This window comes from Cucurbita maxima, unplaced genomic scaffold, assembly GCF_002738345.1.
Source record: "Cucurbita maxima cultivar Rimu unplaced genomic scaffold, Cmax_1.0 Cma_Scf00013, whole genome shotgun sequence".
Lineage (NCBI taxonomy): Eukaryota > Viridiplantae > Streptophyta > Magnoliopsida > Cucurbitales > Cucurbitaceae > Cucurbita > Cucurbita maxima.
This window is the reverse complement of record NW_019272029.1, coordinates 3,063,328-3,084,164: the sequence shown is the minus strand read 5'-3', so window position 1 is coordinate 3,084,164 and position 20,837 is coordinate 3,063,328. Positions and strand designations below refer to the sequence as shown.

At 35.6% G+C, this 20,837-nt stretch overlaps 2 protein-coding genes and 1 long non-coding RNA gene across 4 annotated transcripts; 2 read left to right on the top strand and 1 right to left on the bottom strand.

Annotated features, from left to right (window-relative positions):
• The first annotated feature begins 891 nt into the window (after nt 1-891).
• Nucleotides 892-13,939, top strand: LOC111488541 (coatomer subunit beta'-2-like). 2 transcript variants are annotated; one of them, XM_023136327.1, is made up of 25 exons: nt 892-1,036; nt 1,454-1,474; nt 1,576-1,637; nt 1,990-2,044; nt 2,469-2,505; nt 2,604-2,929; nt 3,023-3,154; nt 3,231-3,379; nt 3,793-3,861; nt 5,144-5,294; nt 5,379-5,444; nt 5,861-6,049; nt 6,765-6,905; nt 7,036-7,110; nt 7,268-7,444; nt 7,619-7,710; nt 7,797-7,913; nt 8,289-8,403; nt 8,566-8,637; nt 8,735-8,931; nt 9,004-9,097; nt 10,867-10,973; nt 11,546-11,675; nt 12,909-13,035; nt 13,620-13,939. In XM_023136327.1, the coding sequence occupies exons 1-25, from the start codon at nt 1,034-1,036 to the stop codon at nt 13,637-13,639; spliced, it is 2,724 nt and encodes a 907-aa protein (XP_022992095.1). In that variant the 5' UTR covers nt 892-1,033; the 3' UTR covers nt 13,640-13,939. The 2 variants fall into 2 exon arrangements, with proteins under 2 accessions (XP_022992095.1, XP_022992094.1); XM_023136326.1 differs by having other exon boundaries at nt 12,909-13,111.
• Nucleotides 13,940-15,348: 1,409 nt separating this feature from the next.
• Nucleotides 15,349-19,673, top strand: LOC111488624 (nuclear pore complex protein NUP50B-like). Its single transcript, XM_023136477.1, has 2 exons — nt 15,349-15,493; nt 17,734-19,673. Exon 2 carries the CDS (start codon nt 17,802-17,804, stop codon nt 19,230-19,232), a length of 1,431 nt encoding a protein of 476 aa, XP_022992245.1. The 5' UTR covers nt 15,349-15,493; nt 17,734-17,801; the 3' UTR covers nt 19,233-19,673.
• A 330-nt stretch (nt 19,674-20,003) lies between these two features.
• Nucleotides 20,004-20,605, bottom strand: LOC111488768. The gene is made up of 2 exons (XR_002719252.1): nt 20,299-20,605; nt 20,004-20,219 (listed from the first exon to the last, which is right to left on the bottom strand). It is a non-coding gene; the product is annotated as an uncharacterized LOC111488768 (long non-coding RNA).
• Nucleotides 20,606-20,837: the final 232 nt, after the last annotated feature.

Below are 20,837 nucleotides of genomic sequence, written 5' to 3'. Positions count from 1 at the left end.
TGGCTGCACAACCTCACATGCTCTATGGACTTCCCTGGAAGAGGGTGTTTGCTTCTATCTAAGTCAAGAGCAAGAATAATGCAACTTCGCCTTCTATTAGAGACCAAAAAGAAAGAAAGACTCTATCTCAATGACAGATTATCTCCAAAAAAGAAAAAGCATCGCGGATAATCTATCTGCAATCTTCATGAACGATAATTTAATCATCTACTTCACAGTTGTTGAGCTAAAAAAAGAAACGAATTAGTTCTCATGTTTATGTAACATGTCTTGTCACTCATAAAATAGCTACACTTATTTAGGGTTAGGTCGTGGTACAATTTGGTAGTTCAACTAATCGTGTTGAGTGGGCTTACGGATTTGGTTCCCGCGTTCGAATTTGCTAAACCTTTTGACTTATTTGATTGAGTTATTTTTTTAACGTTATTTTAACTAACGAGTATATAACTGAAAATATGTCAATTTAAACATAGTTCAACAGGTTAAAACTAAAAATATTGGATCGAATTTCTACGTGACACATGTTTTAGACGTATATATTAAAAAAAAAAGAAAAAAAAAAAGAAGGAAGTATGTGGGCTCATATCTTGAGGCCCATATGTCCATTGGCCCATAACTTAATGGGTTACTTAAAAGCCTTTTTTGATTGAGACCACGAGAGGGCCTAAGCCCAGCCTTTTAGGCACCTCTAAAGGCCCAAGTTTTATATTCAATTTTGCTTATTAATATTAAGGTCTATTGGTGACCGTCGATTTCGATCGGATCATCACAGCGGTCAAAACATTCTTTTGCTCATCGTACTATCGGTACTATCGGTTTCACCAAATTATTCTGCCGCGAATGGCATTATCGTAAATTTATGACGTAACTGAGCTTCGATCTATTCTCGCTCCCTTCTCATATTAACACGAAAAACTTCCATGCTTCAACTCTGAATCCTCTCTCCCCCAATTCTCTTCTTCAAGCTGCGATCACCTGGATAGCTTGGTTGTAACGATCGAGATCTCACTTCTTAAGCTCTCATTTGCTCAACATGGTGAGTGAAATATTTCTTTCCATTTCGTTTAACGCATTTGCTTTCAATTATAGCTTAGATCCGGCTGAAATATGCTACGATTTGATCACAATTGCTCGGTTTTGCTCAATTCTGTTGACATTAGCATTGGTTTCTGAATTCTTCGATTCTTTTCTTTGAAAATTTTGAGTGCGGGAGCTTATATTGGTTATTCCCTGTGTTTGTTTGGGACATAGATGCGGAATTGATCTCTCCTTCTCTTTCTCTTAGCTTTTCTGAGTGAAAAAGAATGTTAGGATCTGGCATTCTAATTTTCGGTCCGTGGTAGTGCATATGTTTACGAATTTCGCGGCTACTACTATTTTTTTTATGACTTGGAATCGTTATTTCTGCTACTAATTACAACTTTTTTTTTTTTGGTTGTTGGTGTATTCGCAGCCTCTCAGACTAGAAATCAAGGTATTCCCATTTCCAGTTAAATGGATAGAATGTGTTTGATATTGATTATTTCTAATTCTTGTTATGTGTTTTAACATATGTTTCCTTATTATTCGATTCAGAGGAAACTCGCTCAAAGATCGGAAAGGGTAAAATCTGTGGATTTGCATCCAACAGAACCATGGTAAGTTGAGCAGTTATTGTTTTTTTTTTTTTTTTTTTTTTAACATTTCTATCTGGTTTTATAGCACTATAGTTTTCCTTCCCCTTCATTGGCAAGCAGAATGGCCATTGGTGCTTATTAATACCGTGGCTTGGCCATTACATCTTAGGCCACTATGTGCCAGTTAAAATCATGATTGATTTAAATGGTTTCCGTCATGTTAGAACATTGTAGTGCATGATGATTTGTTTCCCATCTTGTTTGAATCTTTGAGACTTCTTTGTTGATCATTTACCAAACTGTGATTATATTATATTTCCACTGCAAAAGAGATGAAGCAAACTTGAAGGTTTTGACGCACATCTTACTGCAGGATTTTGGCGAGTTTGTATTCGGGAACTTTATGCATTTGGAACTATCAGTCCCAGGTATGGATATGTTATCATAGATGAGTACATGGATGCTTTCTGAACTTTTATTTTATTGGAAGTACTTCAAAAATGTTTAAAAAACGAGACCAGATTTCTCTAATTACTCAACCATTTTTACATCAATGAGTTATTGTATGTCATTAATCATATAGTTGATTTGGTAGAAGAGAATTGGAGATCCTGCAAACTTTATTGATAAGAACTTTATTTACAGTACTCTTATGGGTTCCCTTTTTTTTTTTTTTTTTTTTGGGATAAGAACTTTTATTACTTGGTGAATTCTAATTCGAACTCTGGTAGGCACATGATGTGCAAATTCCTCTCCTCCATCTCTGAACTCAATAAATAATTTTTTTTTATTTAATTTTGTAAAATTTGAAATTCTTTAAAAATTAAATGAATCTTCTGGGGACTTCTGCAGATCATGGTCAAGTCTTTTGATGTCACTGAATTACCAGGTAAGCAGTAAAGTCAATATGGAGAGACAGAGAGGTAAAGGTGAGGAGATGGAAGAATATGCTATGAAGTGTTGGTCGTGTGTTTGCTGTGTTGGCAGTTAGGTCAGCCAAGTTTATCGTGCAGAAGCAATGGGTTGTTGCTGGAGCTGATGACATGTTCATTCGTGTTTACAATTATAATACAATGGATAAGGTAAAAGTATTTGAGGCTCATACAGATTACATTAGGTGCGTTGCAGTCCATCCTACACTTCCATATGTTCTGTCATCATCTGATGATATGCTCATAAAGCTTTGGGATTGGGAAAAGGGTTGGGTGTGCACTCAAATTTTTGAGGGACATTCTCACTATGTAATGCAAGTAACATTTAATCCCAAGGATACTAACACCTTTGCAAGTGCTTCTCTTGACCGCACTATTAAGGTAATATTAAGAATTTCCTAATGGTGAAACTTTTTATCTGTTTCTAATCTGTATGATGATGCTGAGTAAAATTGTGTAAAATTTTTGTGGCAGATTTGGAATCTTGGATCTCCTGATCCTAATTTTACATTGGATGCCCATCAGAAGGGTGTAAATTGTGTTGATTACTTTACTGGCGGCGACAAACCCTATCTAATTACTGGTTCGGATGATCACACTGCTAAGGTCTCTACTATTCTAGTTTTTACCCATCTCTCACTGGATCCAAATGGAAAAATTTCATTAAAGCATATGAAAACAGGTGTGGGACTATCAAACCAAAAGTTGCGTTCAAACACTTGAAGGTCATACGCACAATGTTTCTGCTGTTTGTTTCCATCCAGAACTTCCTATTATTATCACAGGTTCTGAGGATGGTACTGTTCGTATATGGCATGCAACCACTTATAGGTGATTTTTATTCCTAATTTCATGATATCTAGGTTTATATTTTTTTCTTTTGGCCCATTAATATATTTGTTAACATAATTCTACATTTAGCTAACTTGACTAAGCATGAAAAATAATTTGGTAGTGAAGGATGTAGCGTGGTCTGGATGTTAGTTTTCAAAATTTGCAATATTCTTTATCGGTTTTGTCAACTCATTTATTACATTTAAACATATATGAACGGTTGCAGGTATGAGTTCAAAGATAGGCTGGATAATAATTGAAATTTGTTTGAATAGGGTCATGAACAAAAATTGAGGTTCACTGAAATTTTTGGTCATAACTATCTTGTCACCCATCTCATTTCAATTATATGTTTTTGCATGATTCTTTCCTGCAAGATCTTTTTTTTGATTCATGTTCTTAAATCTCAGGCTTGAGAACACCTTGAATTATGGCCTTGAGCGGGTTTGGGCTATTGGATATATTAAGGGCTCCCGACGGTAAGTCTGGGTTGTTAATTTTGCTTTCTTTATAAAATCATTGTTTTTACTTATATTTTTCTCTTATCCCAAGTGATAGCTGGTATTGGAAATTCTCAATCTCATTTAATCTTCACATTCCTCTCTTTACTTGATAAATTTCTAATCTTTAACCTCCCCATCTCCCCAATTGAAATACTTGCTGTTTTTTTCTTTTTTTTTTTCACGGTGATAATAACTTTCATTGAAAAAAGAAAAGAAAAAAAAAAGAATAAAAAGATGCACAAAAAACTAAGCCGACAAAAGGAAACCCAGTTAAAGAAAGGGGCTCCAACCATACAAAATAGTGTCTAAAGAATAATTACAAAAATTCTTTGAAATCGACAACCCCAAAGGAAACAAGAAATCCAATGAGGGGCCATACATTACTAGGATTCCTCTCCACCCCTCTAAATACTCTGTTATTCTTCTCACCCCAAAGATCCTACAAAATAGCACATCCTAGTAAGCCATAAGAACTGGCCCTTTTCACGAAAAGGTGGACCCTGATTATATAACTAGTGTTCCTGTGCCGAGCTAGTGAAAAGGAAAACGTTTGAAAGAAATTTTTAATTGAAATACTAGTCTATTATGTTGTGAAACAGAAGCTTTTTAATTTTACTTTATTCTGAAACCAAATAAGATCCAGATCCATTTGTTAAATGTTATTTGCTAAGAATGTTTGAAAAAATTAACGTAATTAAATTGATGGTTATTCTTCTCATGTTTTATATAAGTTTTATTAAATTGCTTAAGTTAACTATTCAACTAAAATTCTTATAATTAATGTATACTGTCAATATACATTGTCTAGTTTCTAATCTATGAAATTATTTGTGAAAGTACTCATAGAATAGAATATGGGAAAAGTTGTAAATAATGCATATTTATAATAACACAATCAATATAATTATTTCAATAGAAATGTTGAAATGATTTAATTAACCATTCAAGATGCTAATACATAATTTTTTTGCCTTAATTCTTTTGTAACTACTTTATAGTTAGCCGATGAATATGAATTTAGTGTGAAGTTGTTAAATGATAAGTAAATAATTGAGGACATATTTGAAATTTTTAATTAGGGAGTGGACTAAAAATTGACCCTCCGCCATTCCTTCTGTTAATATATTAATTAGGGAGTGGACAGAGTATTAAGCTTGTAAGATCATTTTTAAATGATTGAGCATTTAATATCCTTAAAAATCTGCTTGAGATATGTTGTTTGTCTATTGTTAGAAATGATGCGTCCCTTATCCTACAGGGTTGTGATTGGTTATGATGAAGGAACGATTATGGTAAAACTTGGCCGGGAGGTACCTGTAGCTAGCATGGATAATACTGGTAAAATTATTTGGGCTAAGCACAATGAAATTCAAACAGTGAATATTAAGAGCGTGGGAGCAGACTATGAGGTTTGAACTTAATAGCTATTTCTTTATGTCCTGTTTTATGGCAATTGGTTTGTTTATATATTTCTTTTTTATCTTTCTTTGTAGGTTACGGATGGGGAGAGGTTGCCTTTGGCTGTCAAGGAATTGGGGACCTGTGATCTATATCCTCAAGTAAGTAATTGTGCATATATGATTTCTCATCTTCTAAATTTCATGTGTTTTCTTGTCATATGTTCACCACTCACGCTTCACTGTTAAAAGTGATGCAGCATTGTGAGCATTTCTAATTATGTTTACATGAAACTCATGGTATCTATCACTAAAAATGTTTTGGTGTTGGCTTATACTTGGATAGCTTCCTAAGTGATTAACACAAACCAGTATTATGACTGTCTTCTTGTTGTCTGGATTTGTTCTTGTTATCAGTTGCACCCGTCATCTTTTTATAGCATAACTTTTGATACTTAAGCTGCAATATTAATGTTAAGTTCAGTTAATATGAAACCTTATGTATTAGAATGAAGTTTTCTTTTGTTGATTCTTTCCGTTTTCATGTTCTATTTGTTTGCTCTCATAATTTCTTTCAGAGCTTAAAGCACAACCCCAATGGACGATTTGTTGTTGTATGTGGAGATGGTGAATATATTATCTATACAGCTTTGGCATGGAGGAATAGGTCATTTGGTTCAGCATTGGAAATTGTTTGGTCATCTGATGGAGAATATGCTGCTCGAGAGAGCACTTCGAAGATAAAGATTTTCACAAAAAATTTCCAGGTGTGTATTCATTTTAATAAATATTTAAGTTGAGGAATCTTGGAATCACATGGTATACTTCTGGAACGTCATTTTATGCATTATTTGATGTCAATGACGAACAATGCCTACTATACAACTACACAACAATGCATTGTGCTTGTTCATGTGGTTGGTTGAGAGAAACCACATAAAAATTTAACTAGTGGGCAGATATTTATTTTATTTTATGAATATTAAACTGTGTATATAGGTTAAGGTTACAGTTCCGAACAGTTTGAGGTGTTCATGTTTGGCTCATGGGCTAGGTTTATATGGCGTGGGGTTAAAAAGTTGAGTTTGTGTTTGATAATTATTTATCCTGGCTATGATTTTTTCAGTTCCATAAACTATATAAACTTCAGTCAAGTTTTTGAAACTCATCTTTCTTATAATTTATTTTAAATTTTACAAATCATAAACTTACCAACCAAATATAGGTTATACAAATTGAGGTTTCTATAACACATTTCTTTGTAAAATCCAAACTTAGATGATATAAACTCAAAAGTTTCAACCCATGTGCTTCATTTGTCTAGGCGTTGCTTTTTAAGTTTCTGAAGTTCAAACATCAAATATTGTAAACAATGTGCCTCATCCCAAAAAATAAAATGGTCTCATAAAAAGTATCGTATATAACATGCCATTTCAAGATATTGGTCTAGTGTCTTGACTGGATGGAAATATGTTCTTTCAGGAAAAGAAGAGCATCCGGCCAACATTCTCTGCAGAACGTATTTATGGAGGAACACTTTTAGCAATGTGCTCAAACGATTTTATTTGCTTTTATGACTGGGCTGAGTGCCGGTTAATTCGACGGATTGATGTAAATGTGAAAGTAAGTGCAGATATTCCTCATGAAGCTCTCTAGGATGCTAGTTTCCACAGACACACGTGCACTATGTAATAATTTTGCCCTGGCCTTTTGCTAATGTGTTGCATTTTCTAATATTGTATTAAAATTTCAGAATCTCTATTGGGCTGATAGTGGTGACCTAGTGGCAATTTCCAGTGATTCAGCATTTTATATCCTGAAGTACAATGTACGTTGCCATCCATTTAAGCCTGTGTTTCAAGTTTTTGTATTTGTAATTGCATTTAGTGAGATGGCTCCTGGTGGATGCTTCTCAAGTCTTCTTTAGTACGACTCCCGTTAGTGCTATGAACAATTTGATCTAATAAGTATGTTTTATGATGCAGCGCGATGTTGTTTCCTCTTATCTTGATAGTGGGAGATCAGTTGATGAACAAGGTGCTGAGGATGCTTTCGAGCTTCTGCATGAAACAAGTGAACGTGTTAGGACTGGCTTATGGGTTGGGGATTGTTTCATTTATAATAATTCTTCTTGGAGGCTTAATTACTGTGTTGGTGGTGAGGTAATAATGATTCCTATTCTACCCCTCACCCCCTTTTCCTGGATGTTTTCACAATGCTTCTTTAAATTACATAAATATACTTCCTTCCAACGAGAGGAAAAAAAAAAAGAAAAAAAAAAAAAGAAAAGAGAAAGGTATTGGTCATGGCCTCGTTGATATAAGATTCTTTTTCAGGTTACAACAATGTTTCATCTGGATCGGCCTATGTATTTACTTGGCTATCTTGCCAGTCACAGTCGTGTGTATTTAGTGGACAAAGAATTTAAGTAAGCAGATGCTATTTTATGTTCTTAGAACTTATAACTGCTTCCATCTAATCTGATGTAATGATGTGATGATCTATTTATTGCAGTGTTCTAGGATACACATTACTTCTTAGCTTGATTGAATACAAGACACTTGTAATGCGTGGAGATCTGGAAAGAGCCAGTGAAATTTTGCCTTCAATCCCCAAGGAGCATCATAATAGGTAACCTGCCCATTATCTTGTAACTGGTACTTTCAGCATCTTTATTTTAGCTAGCTGAAGTTATGTTTTACCTTTTATTTATCAAGCGAATTTGTAAACTTATTAATCATCTTAGATCTTTTTTCTCTCTTTCTTCCCTGAGGGAGACATGTCTTCCTTGGATTTGAAAATTTGAGTATCAACATGTTTTTTCCTCAGATTTGCAGTGCTTTTCTGGAATCACTCCTTTTCTTATTTTTGCCTTTTGGAGTGTTTGTAAAATACTTGGCTTCTGAAATCTTGTCTTGTTTGTTTATCTTCGTTCATTAATGAAAGATGTCTCTTTTCAAAAGGAAAAAAATATTGATATATTTGTTAGTTTTTGTTCTCTATCAGTGTGGCTCGCTTTTTAGAATCTCGAGGTATGGTAGAAGAGGCACTGGAGGTAGCAACAGATCCTGATTATAGATTTGAGTTAGCAATACAACTTGGTAAATTAGATGTTGCAAAGGTATGCTCCACTCTTGTTTGTGCTAAACAAATGTAGGGTGCTGTTATCAGCTTGTTTAGAACAATTTTTAGTTTCCTTTCTCTCTCCTCGTTTCTATGGGAACAAGGATCTTGACAATAGTTCGATTGTGATCCAAAAAGAGGTTTAATTGATCTTTTGCAGGAAATTGCGATGGTTGTGCATAGTGAATCCAAATGGAAGCAACTTGGAGAATTAGCCATGTCTACTGGAAAGGTGTTCGATTTCACATTCTCTGCAACTGGCCCATGCTACTTACAGTATTTATTAACAGTTCTCTGATATCCATCTCTGTTGAGTCATGTTGTTGCAGCTAGAAATGGCCGAGGAATGTCTAAATTTTGCCATGGACCTGAGTGGTATGTTACTGCTATATTCTTCTTTAGGAGATGTTGAAGGAATATCGAAGCTTGCTTCCCTTGCTAAAGAGCAAGGAAAGAATAACGTTGCCTTCCTCTGTTTATTTACATTGGGTAAATTAGAAGACTGCCTCCAGCTATTGGTGGAAAGGTGAATTTTTCTATTTGTTTATGAAATTGTTGAAATTTTAGTATAGATGCTTACTACATCTTCATTTTGTAGTAATCGTATACCTGAAGCTGCATTAATGGCACGATCTTATCTTCCAAGTAAAGTCTCTGAGATAGTTGCTATCTGGAGAAAGGACTTGAATAAGGTTTTTATTTAATTATTATGTCCTGCTGATGTTGAATAGTCCCTTGACAAATGTTGTATCATTTTTTATTGTAATAGAGAGCTAAGGATCAAGTAAGGTCATCCAATAGAAAATATACAAAAATTGTATCATTGTTGCATGTACTGAAGCATTATTAGGCATAGTAATCAAATCGTCAGCCAAAAATTTAGTGTCTCTCATTCAAGGAAGAATTAATCTTATTCAAGCCGTCTTATCTGGGATCTGGCTTTAGTTTCTCTCCCTTTTTGGATTCCTGTTTTGGTTAGTAAGAACTTAGAAAAAAGGTTTTCCTTTTTTTCTTTTTAGCGGGAGGGGTTGATGAGGGAAGAGAGTCGCATTTGGTTAGTTTGGAGAATGTTTCGAGGCCTTTGGAGTCTGGACTGTTGGGTTTTGGTAATCTGAAGCACTGGAATGAGACCTTTTAGCTGAGTGGATGTGGTGTTCCTCTAGGGAATCAGAGACTTCGTAGTATGGAGTCTCCGTGAGCATGTACTATCCTCATCCTTTTGAGTAGTCTTGGCGGTAAGTTGATGGGATTCTCAAAAATTCCTGGGAAGATATTTCTTTTGTTTCCCCCATTTTTTTTCCAATTTGTTAAATGTCTCATTGGAGATGGCCCATATACCTATTTTTTGGAAGACCTTTGGGTGGGGGATAATCCCCTTTGTTCCTCTTTCCTAACATCTTTCATAAATGAAATTACAGTTTGTGGCCTTTGTTTTACCTTATGTGGGCAAGTCTTCTACTTCCTTTGTCTTGAGTTCCGTTGCCTTCTTACAGAAAATGAAGCATCAGATATTTCTACCTTTCTTTTGCTTCTGAAGGACATTCATATTCAAAGAGGGGAAAGGGGTATCTTAGTACCTGTACCCTTTTGTCCTTCCTACTGTTTTTCTTGTTAGTTATTTTTCCATCTTTTGAATTCTCCTTCGCTTTCTCTTTATGCCTTTTTTTTCCCCCTCCCTATGGAAGGTTAAGATCCCAAGAAGGTTAAATTTTTTTGCCTGGACAAATCTTACATAGGAAGTCAAGACTTTAGACCGTTGCAGAGACATTCCTCCTTTATTTTTGAGGTAGTGGTGTTCTCTTGGCAGAGGTGCATTTGAGGTCCATCGATTTGGTGAAGATTTTTGGATGTTTTTGGCATTTTGATGGGGTTAGAGAATGGTGGGGATGTTTGAGGAGCACCTTGAGGAGATCTTATTGTACCCTCATTTCAGGGCGACGGCGAAACTCCTTTGTCAGACTTGTTTTTTTCCCTATTGTTTGGAAGATTTGGCTTGAGAGGAATCATAGAGTTTGAGAAAAGAAACATATATTTCATTAGAAAAGGCATGTCGATATTTATTGCCTCCCATTATTACTCTGTTTCATTGTTCTTACCTTTATATTTATATCTGATGTATACGCCATTTAATAGGCTTCCTGCATGATTGCTATCCTAAAATATTTATGTTAAATGTAACATATAATTTTGCCTCTTTTATTTAAGGGGTTTATCATGTAATTTACAGTAAGAAAGGAGCAGTATGAACTGAAGGCTTTCAGATCTCATGCTTCAGTAAAATTAAATGCACGTACATATCTGAGGATGACAACATGCATAAATTTGGCCTAAGTGACAAATTTTCATGTCATTAGATAACAATTCGGTGTTTTATTATTTTTACATGTCTATGCTTATTACATGTTGATCAAAGATGCCATTGATCTAACATGTTGTTCATATAATTTTGAAAATATTTTAGGTCAATCCAAAAGCCGCTGATTCACTAGCTGATCCTGAAGAGTATCCTAATCTGTTTGATGATTGGCAACTAGCTATTTCTGTTGAATCTAAGTTTTCAGAGACCAGGTACTTTTGTGTATAATTTTTATATGTGCCTGTCTTGAGAAATTGAATAATTGTTGAAAGAAGAATTGGTCTGAATGATGAGGAGCAATCTTTTAATAAGAATCTCTCTTATAACTATACTTGTGTGAAAGCAAAAACTGTCTCTGGGGTGAAAAGGAGGCTGAAAAATCTATTATACTTCGAGTAGAATTGCTATCTCTTTTTGTTACAATTTATGCAACCTAAGAAGGAATATGCACATTCCCTAATTGTGTCTGGTTGAAACATTTATCTTAATTCATGTGTATTTTTGCATGAAATAGTTGTATGTGCACGTGCTTCTGCTTAAAGTTCTACGACCTCACCTTTCTTCATGCCCTCTGATAATTCTAATGTTCAAATGCATTATCCATCGTAGTTCCAACCTCTCTGTTTTGTATCATCGGCCACTAATGTTGATCCTTTGTAATTATTGCACTTCTGATCGGTCAATTGTGTTAGATTGAATATTCCTAAATCAAATGATCAAGAAACTAGTGTCAACGGATACTTGATTACTGCCAACATTTATTTCTTTCCTTGAATTTTGTTAGGGGTGTTTATCCTCCTGCGGTGGAGTATGCTAATCAAGCTGAGAGGTCACATACAACACTTGTGGAAGCTTTTAGGAATATGCCCATGGATGAAGAGGAGCTTCTTGAAAATGGAAATTCAAATCTTGAGGTATGTGCTGTATGCAAATTTCATATTACTTTTAAAGGTAAAAAGTTATTTCTTGGTTCCTTCTTATCCAAAATGCTGGAGTTGGTGGAAGACATTTGATACTATCCTTGCTATTGATCATTCCTATTCTTCTAGCTATGGTTAACTATCAGTTAGACCACCATTTCAAAAGCTGTCCAGAGTAAGTAATTGTACGTGACTTTAGGAAGAGAGATTCAGTAGGGTGTGAATATATAGTTTTTTTTTTTTTTTTTTTTTTTTTTTTTTTTTTTTTTTTTTTTTTTTTTTTTTTTTTTTTTTTTTTTTTTTAATTGTTTATTATTATTTTTTTAAATGAGAAACATCCTTAGAGAATATCGATAACATGAAACTAAAGAAGGCCTGGGCATAGGAATTACAAAAAACTTTTCTAATTTGTCATGAGGGAAGATAGGTCGTAAGAGCAAAAGGCTAGAATTCTTACACCAAGTTAATGCTAAAAAAGAGCGAATAAAAAACTATAAAAAAAAGTTTCTCCTTGATTGATAGTTTCTCTCGATCCAAATTGACCAAAGAAAGGCCCTGATGAAGTTGAGCTAAATGATTTCCTTTTGCTCTTCATAAGGTTGCCCCACCAAAACTAAATCCAAGTGTAGACCCCGGGTTCTAAAATTCACGTAGGAAAGGGAATGATGTGCATTTGGTGTAATGGATATGGGTTGTGTTGTGTTGTGGGGCCCTACTGTGGGCTTGTTAGGAATATGACCTTAGTATGTGAAATTACTATTAGTCAAGATTTTGATCGAATGTGAAATTACTGATAATATGCGATCTTTTTGCTTGTGGCTTCTTCATAACAATGAGTTTTCTGTTTTGCAACTAAGAACTACTAGAGGTCTTCTTGTTGGTTGTTAGGCTTAGGTGCTCTTGGTAGGCGAGAAGGCAGAGCTCTTATATCCTATGTTAAGAACTTAAGTGTATTTGTTTACAAGAGACTAAATTATATGCAGGAGAGATACTCCTCTCTACTACTCGTAGTTGCTATTTTTTACTCAATTACTTGCGAATGGCTATTAAATCCTATCACTATGGCATATACATATGAATGGTTGGGTTATGAAATTTGGCCATTTTGTCCCATTTTATACCATCCTAGCCATGGAATTCAACATTAACGATATGCCTTTTTTATTCCTTGCATAAATTAGTATTGAGGTTTAGAGCTTAGTTTGAGTTGTGGTGGTTCTTGATCAGAATGGAGATGAAGAGACTGCAGAGCACCAAAATGGACAAAACAGCCAAGAGGATCCTGTTGTAGTGGATGCTGATTCAACAGATGGTGCCGTTCTTGTTAACGGCAACGAGGATGATGAAGAGTGGGGTACGAATAACGAAGGAACCCAGTCGGCCTAAAGGCAATTGGTTGCACAAGTGTGAAAATCCAATTGTTGTCTCTGGTGATTCGTTCATTCTAATATGCTAGCTTTGCATGTATTTATGCAACTTGCTTTCTGTATTGCTAGATCATCTGTCCACAACAACAAATAAAAAGCATGGATAACATTTTAGATTATCACGAATTATTAGTTTCCATATTCACTGATGTTCATAAGCATACTGCCACCATTAATCCTCACCCTTTTTTTCGTTCTTCGCTGCTATCACAGCTTGAACGTTGTTTTCCCCTACGTCTCCTTTTGTTACCTTGAAGTTGCTCTATTAGTGATACAACTTCTACTCTGATAAGCAGCATGTGAACAGTAAATCAGATAACATTTTAGATTATGACGAATTATTGTTTTCATATACACTGATGTTCATAACATATGAATTGTCTTGTTATCGGAATATTGATTTCGGTTATGTAATCAATTCTTCTGTACTTCTCCCATGTTTTATCTGTGTTTCTTTTATTGTCATTTTATAATATTGTTCTCACTTAGTATTCATTTCCTTATTTTGCAGTGTTAACATCACATCACTAGGCTTCAGCTAATGATTCGATGCTGAAGGGCAGATGGATTCTTGTGCAGACGTGGGTACGCCATGTGAGAATATACTCAACTATATATATGATCGTTCCGGAAAATAGAAAAATTTAAAGAATTATTCATTCTTTATGACTATAAAGTCAATTTTTGTAACTATAGATAGATGTACTCCAATCTTTTTTCGAATGCAATAGTTAACCTCATTTTTGGATCTTGCCTTTTTAGAGCATAGGTGGCGCATGTAGATCTGATTATTATTATTATTCCATTTTAGCCATAGCCCCATTTTCAATATGTTACTGTATCTTACCTTCAGAGTCGAGGCTCGACTCAAGTCGATTAACTTATTGAGACTCGTGAAATACAAATAAGCGACACATAGTTGTCTTGCTCGTTTATTTTTGTAACAGTCTAAATCCACTGTTAGCATATTTTGGCCTCTTTGGGCTTTCCTTTTCGGGCTTCTCCTCAAGGTTTTAGAACATGGCTAGAGAGGTTTCCACACATTTTATTAAGAATGTTTCATTTTCATTTTCAACCAATTTGGTATCTCACAATCCACCCTTCTTTGTGACCTAGTGTTCTCGCTCGTTTCCTTCTCCAATCAATGTGGAACTCCCAATCCACCTCCTTTGGGTCCAACATCCTTACTGACACACCTCTTTGTGTCCACCTCCCTTTGGGTCTCAGCCTCTTTGGTAGCACATTGTTCAGTGTTTGGTTTTGATATCCTCTGTAACAACTCTAGTTTACCACTAGACGATGTTATTTTGTTTGGGTTTTTTTTTTTACTTTCCCTCAAAGTTTTTAAAATGCGTCTTGCTCTGAAATCTCTCTTGTAAAAAATGCTCCTCTCCCCAGTTGTATCTCACAATTTTCGTTTTGATCATTCATTAATATTTTTTTACGTTCCTACCCGCTACAAAGTTGAAGTTAGAGCCAGTTTGAAATGATATTTTAGGCATTTTACTTATAATCATTTAAAGAGTCTTTCAAAGTTGGTCTTTAGTAGTGAGAGGTATCTTGTCATTCACGCTACTCGCACAAGACAAAAAGTTGACCTTCTTATTGCCTTCTTTTCTGGTTTTTTGGTCAATCACTTTAAAGTTACTTTTTGGATAATCCTCTCTTTCAAGTTGTGTTCGTAAATTAATTTAAATATATTAATTAATTAATTGGGTGATTAGTCAAGTACATTAGGGGCAATTTATAGATTTCTCTTATCCGTTAATATCGGGGTCATTCTCACTCAACAAAGAAAACCTTGGACTGTGAGGGTCATTTTAGCAAATCCAGTGACACAAATTGAATAAATTATATTAAACTTGATTCCAAGCTTATAAAGAAAATAAACTATTCATTATTAAATTTATTTTTTCATTTTTATTATTATTGGGCCTATGATCCACAATACCAGCCCAAGATCCACGGGTAGCGTGAAACCGCTGGTGCAAAACCCGCGGGCAAAAGACCCGGGCACCTTCCTCTTATTTATATATTTATTTATTTATTTATTTATTTTTCTCTCGTTAATATTATTCATTTTCTGTACTTATAACTAAAATATTTAAACTGAACATAATATTTATTATTTATAAATAAGCATTATAATTTTCGTCTTAATTAATTTGACTAATTAGTATTTATAGATAAGTATTTCTTGTGACGACGTCGTTTAGAAACCTCGCCGAAAAACAAGGGAAGAGAGAGAAACCCGAGTGCCCGTTCAAATCCAGAAATGAAAGGGGAACCAAACCAAAAACCCTCCCTCATATTTCAGTCTCTCTCTCTCTCTCTCTCTGAACCCTCATTTCTTCTACTTCTGAACCAGCTTTGCTTGGATTCTCGGTAATTCCTGTTCCATTCACATTTTTATTTTTCGTTTCGAAGGGCAGGGGATTTGGATGTGTTAATTTATTCGATTTTCTTTTCTACTTTGACTCTATGTTTATTCCAAAATCAGGGGCTTCTGATTGTGTGTCTGTTCGTTGTTCTTTGAATCTTTGAGTTGTTTGTGTGTTTTGGTGTAGTGGATAGCTCGTTCTTTCTAATGAAAGCTGGTGGCGATGTTGTTGATTTTAATTTTAGTTCGGGATGGTACAGTTCAAGCCCTTGCACCCTATTTTGGGTTTTTGGTTACCAATTGTGGGAGGATACGCAACATGAAGAGTCGGAAGAGTATAGGGAGATTTGATTCTGCTATAGAGAAAGAGGGAAAAGGGAAATGGAAAGTGAAAATGAAAAAGAAAAGCTAACCCTTAAATGGAATGTTCAATTTAGAGATCCCTTTCGTTCAACTAGTTGACAATGATTTTTGATGCTGAACCTTTTTGTCACTCTTGTTATGTCATCTGTTATTGATCTTTGTTGTATATTCCTTACCGCAACCTTGACAATTTACCGGTTGGGTCTCTATTATTCATTTTGATTCTTTTAGGTATTAAACAGTGGCCTTAATAGGCAATTAATGTTGTTGTGATGCATATCGAGCTGCAGGATTCATTTCAAAAGATTTGAGGGTTTAAGATGCGATCCTAAGATCACCTTTTAATTAATTGCTTGATATAAGATCCTCGTAATCATTGCACTCCTGAGTCTAGTGAATTCTATGAGGTTGTTTAGTGGCTCCTTAAATCCTGTTGGCTGTGTTTCGTGGCTGAGACAACCATCTTGATCTTGTAGATCATTTATTCAGTGGTTTGTGGCTATTGTAATAGTAGGCTTCTCTTCTTATCATATCTGCAGTTTGAAATTGTCAGTCATGGAAACCCTTCACTCTCTTTGGCTCTAACATGTCTATTGTTTACTGACATTGACCGTTCACCAATGCATGTTCAAAGTTCCTTGCCTCTTCCATTAAATTGCGGAAATGGTTTATCATTTGCTGTGTTATGTTTGACTTATTTTTAGATACGACCATCTGTCTCTTGTTTCAGTTCTCATTTATGCTATAACAACTGTTATATCATTTCTTTGGTTGGAATGTACATGTCGATAAATTAAAAATTATGTTTCATGTGTTGGTTAAATACTTTAGGATTATAACTGATCTTGTACTTTTTTTTGTTTCTCAATACTTATTTCATTATACGTCTATGAGGCAATGTTCTAGGGGGTTACCATGTTTTCAGACTTAGGTTAAGACACATCGTAAAGTTCATGTTGCATCTTTACCTGCCTGATCTCAAGCAGGATTTGAAGTTATATTCATCATTCAATAATGTCAAGAATGAGGATTGAAATGGGTTGGTTTAAAATGATGAATGTTTTGGACTAGATGGTCTTGGGGGTAATATCACCTTATCTGATAATTGTCTTAGGTTAAGCCTCATCTTGTAATGCTATATGTGTTCATGTTATAATGCACGAAAGCAACATGAAAAATGAAAAATTAAGGGTTGAATGGCTTGCCAGCATAATTAATATTACAAAATTATGGTATATTAAATAAATATGTCAACATGTCATATAAATTTATTTAACTGCAATTTCATTCTATTGAAGTCATTAACAGTAATTCGTTTCTAGGTAGCATATACAACCTCTTAGTCCAGGGATTCTGCTATTATTTTTTACATCTAGAAATCCTAACCAAAATCTTAGGAATCAAGATGTAATTGTACCGACTATTCATGAACTTAAATTGATTTTAGTATGGTCACTTGATTTAAATAATTATAGCTAATTAATAAGTTCCAAAGTAGGAATTCTTAAATTGTCGAACAGCAAACATCTTCTATTCATAAGAATTTCTATGTGTTCCATGTAAAAATCAAACAGATGAAAGTTTTATTTATAGATTTTATATCCAGATCCAGACATCCTATTTTTTGCATCTCACTCTTCCAAATATCTGAAACAAATGGCTTATAAGAGATTGCCTACTATTATCTTGTTTAAAGAAGAGATTGTCTATTTGTAATTCTCATTTCCTCCTCTACACTCTTCTCTAGGCTTTACTGCTTTTATGTTTTCACTTAATCTGTTTGTATTTGTAAGGGAAGTTTTTTTTTTTTTTTTTTTTTTTTTTTTTTTTTTTTTTTTTTTTTTTAACTTGTTAAGTTATAATGTTTGTGCAATCTCCAGATATATATATATATTCAGTTTCTGCTTTCTAGCCGAACTTTGAGCTCTTGTTGATTTTCTGGACTACTCAATGGGGGATGCTGAAAATGCAACATCTACAAAGAAGAGGGCTGCTGGAAGGGAGCTATCACGAGATAACCCTGGGCTTGATGATGAAGAAGATGTTTCTGAGCAAGAGGCTGGAACGTTCAAGCGAGCTAGTGAAGAGGTCCTAGCCACCAGAAGAATTGTCAAAGTACGTCGTGGTCAAACTGCCTCTGCCCCGTCTTCTAATCCTTTTGCTGGAATACGCTTGGTACCTCCAACTGAAAATAATGGAAGTGCTTCAGAAGTTAAAAGTGATGCACAGGCAGCTGGTGAGAAAACTGGTTCAAATGAGGCAAAGCAAAAGGATGTTTCTCATGAAAAGTTTCAAAAAGATGGTCATAGTGACGAGCCAGCAGAATGTAAACTTGACACATCAGAGGCCGAATCTGTTCCAAATGTGCAAAATGTTGATCAGAACAGCACTGTTGCAAGCGAATCTGCCATATCTGAGCTAGATGATAAACAAGTTACTGAGCGCAATAAGATTGAAAATGAAGTACCGGCTGGAGAAGATAAGAATGGCAATGAGGAACTTGTAAGAGATGAGAAGGCTGAGAATGATGAATGTGTAAGTGGCGGTAAGAATGACAATGGGGATCCTGCAAAAGGTGAAAAGAACGAAAATGAGGATCCTGCTAGAGATGCCAAGAATGAAAATGAAGAACCCATTGAAGGAAATGAGATACAAAACAAGGAAACTGGGGATCAAGAAAAGATAGAAAATGAAGAAAACAAAGAAAACAAAGAAAACGGAAGTGAAACAGATCCTAGTAAGAAGGCTGGTCCTTTGAGCTCATTCCAACAATTATCAAGTAGCCAGAATGCCTTCACAGGTCTTGCCGGCACTGGACTTCCGACATCTACGTTCTCCTTTGGTAATATACCCAAGGATGGGGTTGGCCTGACTGCTAGTTTTGGTCTCTCTACTAATGGTAGCTCAGCCCTCTTTGGTACTTCAGGGTCTTCCATTGTTTCCAAGAGTGAGAAAAGTGGCTTTCCATCAATGCAAGAGGTTGCCGTTGAAACGGGTGAAGAAAATGAAAAAGTAGTCTTCAATGCTGATTCCATAATGTTCGAGTTTATCGATGGATCTTGGAAGGAACGTGGAAAGGGAGAGCTGAAAGTTAATGTCCCGACGAGTGGGACTGGTAGAGCGAGGATTCTTATGAGAGCTAGAGGAAATTACAGGCTGATTTTGAATGCCAGTCTTTACCCTGACATGAAGCTCACAAACATGGACAAGAGAGGTATCACCTTTGCCTGCATGAACAGCGCCAGCGAAGGGAAGGATGGTCTCTCAACATATGGTTTGAAATTCAGGGATGTATCCATTGTGGAGGAGTTCCGAGCAGCAATCACTGAGCATAAAGGTAAAGCCTCTACAGTTCTGAAAACACCAGAGAATTCTCCTTAAGGACTCAATGATGCAAAAATTATACTTAGTGAAGAACAGCTGCATAGTTTCTGCTCTGTTGTGGAGCGTCGATCAGAGGTCATCCTACAGCTCGAGCGAGTAGTTCTTTTTGGTTCGGCATTTCATGAGTCATAGAATGTTACTAATTTTGTTGTAGTTTTTATTTGTCATCATAGACTATTTTCTGTTCATATCTTGGGTGGAACATATGTTCAGACTCGATATGCCCCTAGACTATGGGAACTGGCAGAATCTCATAATCGTCCATCTCAACTTTGCGATATGAACCAGCTTTTTCTGAGGCCTCTAGATTGAGTACTTTGTTAACACAGAGAAAGGCAAGAAGAAAGAAACGGAAAATGCTACTTTTGTTGTTTGGATATTGGAACATTATGATATCACCAAGTATACTCTGCCTATTCAAGCACTACTGTTCCAAACTAGTTGAGATGGCTGCACACTGCTTTGCCTGGTTCTCGTTTTCTTATATTGATGGTATTATGTTTATAAACAGGTAAGAAGAGCTTTTGAAGGTCCTCTCAGCCGTGAAGAATCTATCTCAAATATTTTTATTTTGGGTCATCTGGTTCTACTCAGCTCTTGCCATCCAACTTAGTAAACTCGGGTATGCCTAGTTTGCATTGATAATTCTTAATCCTGGATTTTTTCCCTTTTACTTTTCATCGGATCGTATGCAAATGGTTTCATGAAACGAGTTTTAAAAGTTCACTTAAAAGAAAAGAAAGGTTTAGAGCTCTTGGCCCCTCAAACTTTGAGATCAAATTTTGTGTCTAATAAGTTTTTAAACATTTAAGGCATATGGTTCACATAACACGGGCAGAGACTTGAAACCATGCATACACCAAAATATGTTTATTTATTGATGGTGTTAAGGCCAATCCCAGCTCCTCCTCCCTTCTTCATGTTTCTAAGCTTTGATGCATGTTCCAGCGCAGGAGTCCACACACCTTTCCACTTTCTTCTCAGCTGCCAAGTTCATAACACAAAATGAAAACATGTTTGAAAAATAAGAAACGAAGAAATGGGTACAGGAAATTTTGCTCACAAGGGTCGTTCTTGGTGCTGAATTTGGTGCACATGGAAGTGGCACACCCAAGTTTGCAGAAGTAATGTGTGTCCATATGGTTGAAATCCATTGGGGCAGATGCAATGAACAGGCACTTCGCCAAGCACGTTGCACCGCAGGTGCCAAGGGTGATGCCTGGTGTGATAGCACACACTACGAAGCACTTGGCATAGCACTTCCTAAAGGACGCTGTGGACCTTCCTGCCACTAAGCTCAGAATGAAGCAAATTAGAACAATTGACTTCATTTTCACTCACTCTTCAATGTGAGGCTTTGGGGAAGAGTGGTTGTTCTTAAATAACCACTTGGCTTGTGGAAAATAAGCAGTAGGAAAATGATTCAAGCCTTGACTTAAAAAGCCAAGTCTTCCATTCAAAAATACTCCTCAAAGGCTCCTATTTATTCGTATGTGGGGTTTAAGAAGCGAGGAGATGGTAACGTGATCATGTCGTAAAAGATGCACGAGAATGCCTGTAACAGTCCAAGCAAACTACTAGGAGATATTGTCTGTTTTGACC

What these genes read in the sequence shown, in the direction of transcription:
- LOC111488541 (XM_023136326.1), top strand. An exon ending in TTTTCACAAAAAATTTCCAG is followed by an intron (nt 6,050 to 6,764) that starts GTGTGTATTCAT and finishes ATGTTCTTTCAG; the next exon opens with GAAAAGAAGAGCATCCGGCC. An exon ending in CCCAAGGAGCATCATAATAG is followed by an intron (nt 7,914 to 8,288) that starts GTAACCTGCCCA and finishes GTTCTCTATCAG; the next exon opens with TGTGGCTCGCTTTTTAGAAT.
- LOC111488624 (XM_023136477.1), top strand. Translation starts at nt 17,802, where the DNA reads ATGGGGGATGCTGAAAATGCAACATCTACAAAGAAGAGGGCTGCTGGA.